General features: G+C 48.7%; 1 protein-coding gene across 1 annotated transcript; it reads right to left on the bottom strand.

Annotated features, from left to right (window-relative positions):
• Nucleotides 1-1,098: 1,098 nt before the first annotated feature.
• Nucleotides 1,099-11,253, bottom strand: PLAGL2 (PLAG1 like zinc finger 2). Its single transcript, XM_060032783.1, has 3 exons — nucleotides 11,121-11,253; nucleotides 5,525-5,897; nucleotides 1,099-2,377 (listed from the first exon to the last, which is right to left on the bottom strand). The coding sequence occupies exons 2-3, from the start codon at nucleotides 5,782-5,784 to the stop codon at nucleotides 1,147-1,149; spliced, it is 1,491 nt and encodes a 496-aa protein (XP_059888766.1). The 5' UTR covers nucleotides 5,785-5,897; nucleotides 11,121-11,253; the 3' UTR covers nucleotides 1,099-1,146.
• Between the last annotated feature and the right edge of the window lie 10 nt (nucleotides 11,254-11,263).

Genomic DNA, 11,263 nt, shown 5'->3' with positions numbered 1-11,263 from the left:
AAAGAGACAGGGGAGAGACAAATGAGGTCTCACCCTCTCCTTTGCTATCCACACCAGCCTAGAACCGGAGTCCCTCATTCCAAGACTAATGATAAAAGCTCATGACATTCAGGGTGGGGATTAGAGAATTGGGGCGGGAGGTGATGGAAGTGGGCATGCCTTTCATTTCTTCCCCTCTCCAGTTCAAAAGGAGGATGAGGGGGTCATGATGTACTTGGAGAAAAACAGAATTGCAGACCTGTGAGAAAACCGCTCCAATCTTCTTGCCTGTCTCCTGTGGACTCTGCCGACGAAGGCAGGAACAGACACAGTCATGGAAGATGGCAGAGACTGAAGCAGTCCAAAGTCAGTTTATTTCCCCACAGGGGAAAAATATGACCTCAAGTGAAGAGAAGTCAGTGAGACCCGACTCCGCCTTGTAAACAGGGCTCCAGTTAACACCAGGTACCAAATGGTTCCGGCTGGTGCCAACTGGAATGGACTGGTGGGAATGGATTCACGGTGTGTAAACAATGTTCACTGCAATCATTCTAAGGCTATACAGCTCAGCAAGGGAGGTGAAATGGTGTGTCTGAGGCGACTGTGTAAACGGTACCGTTGCTGGAAAACACTGAAAATGGAGGTGCTAGGACAGGAGGGATGGAGGTGATGGGAAGAACAGAGGCCCTCTCTCCTGCCTGTTGGTTGGAAGCAGGCAATGGACCCGCTGCAGCAGGGCCTGACCAACTGCTGTGGGGTCTGCAGGCTGGGACCAGAAGACGGGCTTCTTGGGCTATTTCTCTCGAGGTCATCCAAAGTAAAACCCTCTGTGTCTCCGAGACCTCTCCCTTCTCCAAAGAGAAGGAGGTTCTGATGCTTTGGAGAGGGAGAGGGCTAGGTGTGGCTCCCGATTCAGATTAAAAAAAAAAAAAGTAAAAATACCTGAAGTCCTATTGTATGAAATCTTTTCATGGGGTTGGGGCTCAAGGCTCCTCCTGGAACTGATCCTGGAGCCCAAGCCCCCAAACCAAGTGCTCCATACAGATACTGAAATTTTTCTTTTTGAACTCAGCTCTGAAAGCTCAGCTGCCTTCATGGGGGATGCATATGGGGTAGATACTGAGACTCCCTGACAGAGCCAAGACTGAGCTGAGGTCCTCCTTGGGGCTACTGGAATGCCTGGTGGAAACGAGGCAGGGTGGTGGTGCTCAGGCCAGAGGTGAAGACAGGAGGCAAGGAGTGCAGAGGCCCAAAGTTCAGCGGTCCCCCAGCTCCCGGGGAATCTTGAGGCTGAGCTTGCAAAGTGGTGAGCAGGGGCTGCGCCTCGGCCTGGGAGTAGCCCATGACCAGGCCTCCTGTGGCCCCGGGTGGGTTACATGGGGGCAGGTTGAGAGGAAGAAAGCCCAGTAAGTGGGAGAAGTCCACATTAGCAGCGCAGAGGGCCTCAGAGAGGTTGGCGGGGCTCTTGGTGAGCAGTGCTTCATCTAGGAGGGCCGCAGCTGCCGCCGGCTGAGGTGAGGCGGGCTGGGGTTCAGCGGATGAGAGAGACAGGCTTCCAGGAAGTTCCGCCAGAAAACTATCCACCTCCACTTTGGGCAATTTGTCGGGCAAGTATGAGGTAGATCCAAGCTGGTATTTTGGAGGAAGCTGAGCTGGGGAAGAGATAGGTGAGGACTCCAGAGGGTAGCTCATACCCATGGGCAGCGTGTTGTGCACCAGGGAGTGTGGCACGCCCGCACTGGGCATGGTAGGGATGTGGGCACCATACATGCCCATGGGCAACATGCCAGGGAAGGCCTTGGCCCCCATCACGTCCCGAGAGGCCATGCACAGCACAGGGCTCAGCTCTTCCTTCACATTGACTGTGGAGCTGCAGCTGAGTAGGCCTAACATGTCCACTGGCTCTGTCTTGATCTTGAGCAGCTCTTGCGAGTGACTCTTCTTGACATGACGTGTCAGGTGGTCTTTGCGGCCAAATCGCTGGGCACAGTACTGGCACAGGAAGTCTTTCCGGCCTGTGTGGACCACCAGGTGCCGCCGCACATCCTTACGAGTATAGAACCGCCGGTCACAGTGGTCACAGGGGTGCTTCTTCTCCTTGGTGCCACCTGCTACCCGGCGTGAGTGGGCCTTCAGGTGCTCTAGCAGGGCCTGGGTACTCTCGAAGGTCTGCAGGCACACCTTGCAGCTGAGGTCACCACTGCTGGCAGCATGCATGGCCAGGTGGCGCCGGTAGCCCAGCTTTGTATTGTAATTCTTACCACACTCAGAACAGTGGAGGGCCTCTTTGTTGGGGTCATGGGTCTGCAGGTGGTTCCGCAGATGATCCTTGCGGTGAAACATCTTATCACAGTACATGCACTGGTGGGGTTTCTGGGCTGAGTGAGTGGCCATGTGCCTGGAGATAGGGATGGAGGACAGAGGAGAAAGAAATGAGATCACAAGGGCTGGCTAGACAACTGAGTTGTCCACTAACAGGCAACCAGACACAAAAACTATGGTACAGCCATGCAATGGAATGGAATACCACGCCAACTGTATTCTATAGATATCCCTGACCACCTGCAAAATCATGTACTGCTATTCTTTGCAGCACTGATTTTAGTGGCAAAAAATCAGGAACAATCTAAATGTCCATCAATAGGGAATTGATTAAGTTATTCTATGTCCATAAAATGACTCAACTTTTTTTTTTTTTCTGGCCATGAGGCTTGTGGGATCTTCGTTCCCCAATCAGGGATCGAACCTGGGTCCTCAGCAGTGAAAGCACAGAGTCCTAACCACTGGACCACCAGAGAATTCCCAACTCAACTTTTTAAAATAATGGCAGCTTTATACATACCACAGGTAACAAGCTCCTAGATACACTTAAGTCAAAAAAACCCATGAGACAGAAGAGTGCCTATGGAATGGTACTATACATATGAAAAGAGGGAAGATATATGTATGTTTGCTTGTATGAGCTTAAAATATTTCTGGAAGGCTACACAAGAAACTGACAACACTGGCTACCTATGGGGAGAAGAAATGGGCAGCTTTTATGGGTGTGATGGAGAATTTTCATTATATACCTTTTGAATTTTGAATGCATTTCCTTTGCAAAAAAAGCGTATTTATAAAAATTTAAATGACACAATAAAGGGAAAATGAAATGTATCTAAACTTCCTGATCTGGAACAATATCCGAAGATATAGGGAGCCAAGTCAAAAAAGGAAGTTCAGTATAGTGTGTGTAATACAATCCCCTGTGAAAATAAAGAAGGAAGGGAATACACGTTTGAATGTCTCAACAAGGACATACAAGCAACTGCCTTTGGGGAGGAGAACAGTGGCTTTGAGTGTGACAATTCATTTTTCACTGCATGTCCATTGGTACCATTTAAATTGTTTGCCACACAAAGCAGCAACATTTAATTTTAGCATATGTGCTGCCAAAGCGAGCACAGCAGCAACATTTAAAAACTTTTTTTTAGTGATCTGGCACCTCAGTGTCCCTTGGTTTGCTCCTGCTCCTTTCTGTCTGGAAAGCAGCTCAGAATCCAGGAACTGCAATCCAGAGCTCCACAGTACATTCAGAATCAACTCAGCAAGACTTTGAAGTCCCATGGTTTGCAAGCCCTGTGTGAGATGTGTGATTAACGTTGTTCTCCCTAAGAGGCTGAAGCACAGGGCAGCCCCACCCACCAGTCAGTAAGTGGCAGAGGCTGCATTTAAACACAGACCTTCTTGAGACCCAGGTTCACTTAGGTATGCCACTGCTGTCTCTAGCACAGCACCCAGTGATTCTTATCAATCGTACCCATTACCCTCATGCTATGTGTGAATGCTCACACCTATGAGGGTTACTATTAACCTCCTGTGACACAACTGGCATGAAAATGTATGAGAGGGAGATGCTGAGTGATCCACAGTCTATTTCCCTCATTTTGAAGGTGAGGAAACAAAGGCCCAGAGAGGTTTAGTAATTCACCTAAAATACAGTGACTAAGGGTGGAGTCAAGGCTCCTGTCTCCTGGCCCAGGACCTTTCCTGTAGCCTCCCACTGACACTCAGACTGTCACTAAGGAAGTCTAAGAGGACAGCCCCAACTGGAATTCACCTAAGACAGAGGAGCACACAGAATCAAAGCATTCCTGAGGACAACAGAACTGTCATGAGGGCAATCCTGGCCACACGCTACCCTGTTACCTGTTTTAGTTCCTTCCTATCAACTGTTTTCCAGACAAGGAACTGAGGCTTTCTGTGGTCATCTTGTCCTTGTATTTACTCATTTACTGTCTGTCCCTGCTACTAGACAGTAAACTCAAGGAGGGCCAGCACCCCCATCTGTCTGGCTCACTATTCTGTCCGTATCACTGAACACTGTGCCTGGTATGTGGCAGGAGATCAATAAATAATAGTCAAGAGATGAATGACTGTGCATCAGGGAAGTCTACATTATTGGTAAAGGGCATGTTCATGGTCCTCTGACGGAAAGGCAAGGATAAAATCAAAATTATGTCCAAGCGGGCCCCCCTCCCTTCAAAGCTGCTCTGTCATTATCTGCTTTACACCAGGGCTTTCACATTCCATTTCACTTTAAGTAGGGGTTCTTGGGCTTAGAAGTTTCAGGAAATCTTCCAACCCAGAGGACACCAGGGACTCTACAGAGACATAAGTAATCATCTGAGTGGCATGCTAGTTCAGTAGAAGAGGCACTGCAGGACCTAAGAAGCTATAGACCTTGGGTAAGTTACTTCTCCACTCTGAGCCTGCACTTTAAAATTTACAGATTGGACCTGAGGGTCTCCTTTTCCTTCTTAACTTCTAAAACTGATTCCTAATTTGGGGCTAATATTCTGACCATTACCCGACACAGGTGGGGAAAGTAGCACAGGCGTACCTCAGAGATATTGCAGGTTTGGTTCCAGACCACTGCGATAAAGTGAACATCACAATAATAGGAGTCACATGAATTTTTTGGTTTCCTAGTGCATATAAAAGTTATGTTTACACTATACTGTGGTCTATTAAGTGTGCAATAGCATTATGTCTAAAAAACCAATGTATATACTTAATTAAAAAATACTTTATTGCTAAAAAATGCTAGCTATCATCTGAGCCTTCAGCAAACTATAATCTTTTTTTGTGAGAATTACCAAAACATGACACAGAGACATGAAGTGAGCAAATGCTGTTGGAAAACTGGTCCAACTTTCTTGACTGAGAGTTGCCACAAACCTTCAATTTGTAAAAATCGCAGTATCTGAGAAGTACAATAAAGTGAAGTGCAATACAATGAGGTATACCTGTATTGAAAAAAAAATTCTATCTAGTTTGTTCGTGGCTACCTGATATTGTACCCATCAGATTCTAGTGTTTGAATAAAAAATACCACCATTATTTTTCAGTGAGTGACCTCAAACGGCTGACGTTCAGGGTACACTTATGGGACAAATTAACCTCTACTCTTCTGCCACAGATGAAGTCCCACACTCAGTGGAGTCTCTCTGGCTTTATCCTCTGGAAACCTCAGGGCAGGAAGAAGTATGGGAGTATCACCTACCTATACAGCTTGTACTTGGAGGCAAACGCCTTGCCACAGTGCAGCTGAGGGCAGCTATACGGTCTCTGCTCTGGATGGGGGAGGCTCTGAGGCCTCAGCTTCTCCCCATTTGAGAAGGGTGTCCCCGAGATTTCACATTGGCACTTCACTTGACTCTCCGCCTCCCGGCCCCGAGGCCTGGGAACTAGTTTCCAGCCCACTTCCTCCTCCTGCTTTGCATCTTGAATCCAGGGGGGTACGCTGGTGAAAAATGTGGTCATGGCAAGGCTAATGGCGAAGGGCCATGTTATTGAGAAAGCCTCCCCATCAGCTCCACAGGGCTCTGTGCTCTGTCACAGCCTCCAACGCAGCCTTCAGAAAACAATCTCTTCACCTGAAACATCAGAACACCTGGTGTTAGGGAGCCCAATACCATGAAAACATGGGCTCTGGAGGCAGAGAGATCCCCGTTCCATCCCAGCCCTTCCACTTAGAAGCCATGTGACTTTCAGCCAATTACTTACTTCCCTGAGCTGTTCCCTCATTTACAAAATGGGCTTAATAATCTCCTACATCATAAGGATCTTTTGAGGATTAAATGAGATAATAAATACAAAGCATTCAGCAGAAGGCTGGGCACCTAGTGCTTAGTGGTAACTATTATTACAAGTACCACCTAGGCTAATAGGAAAACAGGATAATCAGAGGAAGTAAAAGCCCTAAACTCCAGACTTTCCCTTCTAGCTTCACTTTTACATCCTTTCCACTAAATTTAGAAATAGCAGCACCTCCTCCTCCTCTTCACCCTACCTCCTCCTCACTTTCTACAATTCTCCTCATAGAGGTGCTAAGGAGCAATAAAATGCCCAAAAGGCATCAGAGGAGAAAGAAGAAGCCATTACTTAGGAAATTTACACCCTGGAGAGTCAGCCCCTGCGCCAGATGTGTTCCTTAGCAGATGTGTTTCTTAGCAGCATATCAACATCAAGAGGTTCTGTCTGAGGAAGGCAACAGCAAACTCAGCATTTCCACTAAACCAGTACTGGTCCTGTCCCGCCCTCAACCACCACTCTGGGTCTCTTGGTCTCAGGGCCCAAACCATACTTCTTTAGCAAAGTCCGCTGAACACGCAAGGTGTTGAGTGGTGCTGAGGGTCCCAAAGACCCTCATAGAACACGTGCATGTCTCCATTATGAGCAAGTAACACATTTGCATTAGAACTTAGACGCCATCACCAAACTCTGATTCTTTGAGAGTTCAGATCACATCTCTTTCATCTCCACACACCTAGCACCTAGAAAAGGACTTTCAACTTTCTTTTAGATGAGTAAATCAGTCATTGAATGCAAGTGGATTCTTATTGGTTAACATGCTCAGGAAGTTCTGGTTTAAACTGAGTTCCAAAGTGGCGAGCCAATATCTTGAAGTCTGATGCTTTCTACTGGGTTGTGGAGTGGGGCGGGGGAGCAAAGGTGACACAACTTCTTTCCTGACTCAACTCAGAGGAAGAGAGAAAGGGCATTACCATACTGATTCTCAAAAGGGGGACAACAGAGCCACATTCACACTCACAAGCTCATCACACGAGATTACCAACCCCAATGCAACTTGCTATAACAGGGGGATTTCCTTTGAAGAGGTCATGCCAAAATTTGGTCATGAGGCTTTTCCATGTGAAGGGAGCAAAAGGGGTATCTGGGGATTGTCCATGAGAATCTGGGGAGGGCTCCAATTGCACAAACTAGCTGTGGGCCAAAGAATGCTTGCTCAGCTCATTAGCACCTGCTGCTTACAGTGACCATTCAACCAACAGGCTGGCCGTGAACGAGATGATGGGATCAGCGGGTTTATGCCCGAGAGAGCTTTGCTCATCATTAACATAAGCTACGTCCTGTTCAGGAACCATTCCTCTTGTTGAAGAAACACTGCAATGTAATATGATAAACATCTCCCTATCACGAGTGGAGATTTGCCTAGAAAGATCTGCACAAAGGTGGCTGCATTTTGCGTGAGTCACGTGTTAGCACTAAAAACTAGTCCCACTTGAGCCTTCGAGTCATCATGGCATATTTGCCTGCTTCACGATAAACCTCAAAGGCCTCTGATGTCTGGCTTTCATCGTTTAAGTCCCCTCCTTCTTCCAAAGGGTGGAATTACCTGTTTATAATACCAGTGATTACTAGGCAGCTTGGAATTGGGTAGTGAGCGAGCACGAATTTGAACATCTAGTTTGAAGGGAATTTCCCCCACCTTCAAAGTCAAATTCTGCCCCACCCCCCGTCAATATGTGAAATCATGCACCTCAGCCTCTGGAAAGTTGGGAATGGCAGCCAGAGGGAAGCAAGTCACATCACTTTGGCTGATGTGAGAGAGGAGCCTAGCTTTGGAAATTCCACGCAAACTCAGAAAGAGAACAGTATGTCCCCCACCTCCCACACGTCCACCTCATCTGTTCTCCCGAACAAGCACAAACAAGACACAGCAGTTTAGTATGCTGCTGCTGGAAGAGTAATGGGCTTCTAGGAAAGAGGCTGATGGTGGCTAAGAAGAGCTCTCAAGGTTGTACTGATAGAATCAAAGAAGGAAGGCAGCAGCCATGTGCTTGCCTTGATTTGCACTTAATGGGGCTATGGCTTTAGTGTTACCTTAGGAACCCTTCTGGAAATCTAGTTTTTCTCCCTCTGTCCCTTGTCTGCAAAATCCTTTCATCCAGGAAGATTCCTGGGCCTCTCCCACATTATCCGAAGGCCTATTCCTTCAGACATCTTCCTCTGCAAAACTGAAAAAATTCTGCTTCTCTTTCAAAGCTGCTCTTCTGGTCTCATACTCTAACCTTAACAACTACAGAAGCTGACAGAACCTGTTCCCATAAAACAAACACAATCAATCCCTCCCAGTTACTGGTGTAACTCGGTATATTTTCATCCTAAGATTCCTTCTGGAGTCTGATATGAAGAGGGAGGTATTGTGGAAAGAACCTTGGACTTGCTATCAGAAGACTGCCACTTACTGGCTGTGAAACCATGGGCAGGTTACGTAGTTTCTCTGAACCTCAGTTTCCTCAATTTCTAAAATAGACATTTGTTCTCCTTACCTATAAAATCCTCATGGAAGATTCAGTGAAACTCTTGAAATGTCTGACATAAAACGTGTAAATACAAACAGTGCTGTCTCTGAGGTCTAAACTGTGTCTCCCTCTTTTCCGCACGGGGCCTGAATAGTACTACTTTTTTTTCCTCCCTAGATGAGTCTTCTCAGGCCTCAGAGTGAGTTTCCTTCCCTTCCCAACATCTCCCCAGAATGCAGCCTTCCCCTTTTCCCTCACAATTAACCCTCAGCACATCCCCCGGAGCCAGTCCCCCTTACTTTATCTTCCTCCAGCACCATATCCTGGGCCAGAGTTCCCTCACTGTAGGAATCTCCTCTGTTATTAAGGCCCCATACCCCAAATACAAATGCTTGCTAAAAACTCTGTATGGCCCTCTTTGGAAGCCTTTAAAAGAGACAAATCGCTTCCTCGTCTGTCTGTTCTCTGTTGTGTGCCACGATGCCTGCTGCCCTCTGATGAAACTATAGTTTTTATGGTGTTACATCATCTCTATAGAGACTGCGTTCTTTCTCCATTATTAGCCTGTTTCCTCATCTGTAAAACTAAAAATACTTACCTCACAGGCTTGTTGTAAGGATTATTTTAGTCAGGTATGCAAAGGACTCAGCACAGGGCTTGGCTTGCTCTAAGTACCCAACAAAAGGCAGCTATTATCTTTGCCTTTGTATAGAGTTGCATGTTCCCACCTTCTGCTGCCACAGTTGAATTCTCTCAAACCTCCCCCCAAAACTGCTGAGAAATAGCGCCCCTGCACCAAGGAAAGGGTTAATCTGTAAGTGTTCTTAACTAGAGAGACCCACAGAGGATTAACAGCTCCACTTCAGTGACTACCCTAAAATAGCTTTTATCCCTGCTGCCCAAGAGCTACTTGGGGATCTGAAGAACTCAATTCAACACCTGCCGAGGAGGAAACACACCCAGGAACTTTCCTTGCAGTGGACACAATCTTCCCTTAAGCAGAACCCAAAATAGCAACTGGGAAATTATAAATAGACTTAGAGATAAAAAACAGGTCCTGACCTGGGCATCAGAAACAAATCCAAAAGACACACTGACTGACTGGAGAACAGTGAGAAGGAAAGGGGGAAATGGGTATAGCTGCCCCCCGCCACCAAAACACACACACAAACACACATACACTCCAGAGTGGGGGGGAGAATTAAATTACAGGGAGGCTGGAGCGTCTCAATGACTTGCATCATTCCAGGAGACATCAAACAGGATTAACAGGGGCTGCTAGTTCTTCTATCGGTGTAGATGGACCCTTTTTGGAGTCCTTTTGATTCATGATTTCCTGATTCCCGCTGCCTCCCACTCCTAAGGAGGCCTTGAGCAAATGGCTGCAATTCACAACAGCCCCATCTTCACCAAGAGGAAACCTGATTAGACACCCCCCCCCCCAATCCCGTGGCCTCACCTTGGGCGGTAGGGTTAGCAACCCCAGGCGAGACTCTTTCAGAGTCCCAGGCAGACAGGTGGGAAAACACACAGGCCAGGTCACAGGAACACTTGCTGGTGAAAGTACCAACTCCCCACACCCGACGTCCCCTTATCTTGCACCTTACAAGTCCCTTTCCCCCACCGAGATGGGGCCAGGACAGGATTTGCAGGGGATAGCCTGTCTTCTGGTTCGTTTCTAGACCACCATACTGCATGGGGGGAAAGGTTAAACGCCCCTGGGCTGGGAGGGCTGGGGGTAGACGGCTGCCGGACCAGGGACAGAAATTCAGGAAGAAGTCTGGAGGTCTCAGGAATGGAAGGGAGGGAGGAGCAAGTTATCTCGATCCCTAAGAGACCCCCACTCCACCCTCCGCAAAGAAAGAGAGACGGTGGGGGGTGGGGGATGGATTACATGGGATGGAGGGTTAAAGGGGCTGAAGATAAAAGCGAATTCCCTGAATTTCAAGAGTCTCAAAATGGTACCGGGTGGAAACTGTCTAGAGTTTGGGAGTACGATCGCCGAGGAGGGAACTATAGGTAGAAATTATTTGGGTTCCCCAGAACCAAATAATTGGGGGAAGCCTCAAAAGGGGTTATGTGGTTCTGGGAAATGAAACAGAGGAGAAAGAGCGAACTATTTGGAGCAGGAAAGGGGGTTATGTGGGTCCGGGTAGGCGTGTCTGAGAGGAGAGAGCAGGTGCAGCTTATCTGCGTCCCCCAGACCCGGGTCCCTGGTAAGGTCAGCAGCGCGTTATCTGGGTTTCCAGGGAGCCTGCGGGGTCGGAGTGGGGACCCCCCCCCCAGGGTTGAGGCTCCAGGTCTCGGAAGGGAGGGGGCCAGCGGGGTTTCTTCAGACCCAGGTATCGGGTCCGGGGAAAGTTTTCGTCACCCTGGGGCCTATCTGGGCCAGGCTGGCGCAGAGGGGGCCTCGGGTCGGGGGTGTGGGCGACCGTGCTGAGGGGCCAGAAATGAGGGGCGCTGCCACTCCGGGCGCCGGGCGCGCGGGTGCAGCGAGACTGCCTCCCGCCCCGCTCCCCGCCGTCCCCCGGGGCCCTCGCCCACACTCACCGCGCTCCGGGCCCCGCGCTGCGGGCCGGGCCGCGCTCGGGCTCCGCCAGGCCCGCTCAGGCCCCGGTAGTGGCGGCGGTCGGGCCATTGTGCGGTGCATTCTGGGAGCCGCACGAGCGGGCGTTCTGCCCGTGGAGGGGGCG

The sequence above is a fragment of the Delphinus delphis genome, chromosome 15 (assembly GCF_949987515.2).
Source record: "Delphinus delphis chromosome 15, mDelDel1.2, whole genome shotgun sequence".
Taxonomy (NCBI): domain Eukaryota; kingdom Metazoa; phylum Chordata; class Mammalia; order Artiodactyla; family Delphinidae; genus Delphinus; species Delphinus delphis.
Note: the sequence above shows the minus strand (reverse complement) of the source record. Positions and strands in the feature narration are given on the sequence as shown.

Excerpts from the sequence above, each read along its gene's own strand:
- PLAGL2 (XM_060032783.1), bottom strand. The coding sequence starts at position 5,784 with ATGACCACATTTTTCACCAGCGTACCCCCCTGGATTCAAGATGCAAAG. Across the intron at positions 2,378-5,524 it reads TCCAAGTACAAGCTGTATAG|GCACATGGCCACTCACTCAG; the intron begins GTAGGTGATACT and ends CCCTATCTCCAG.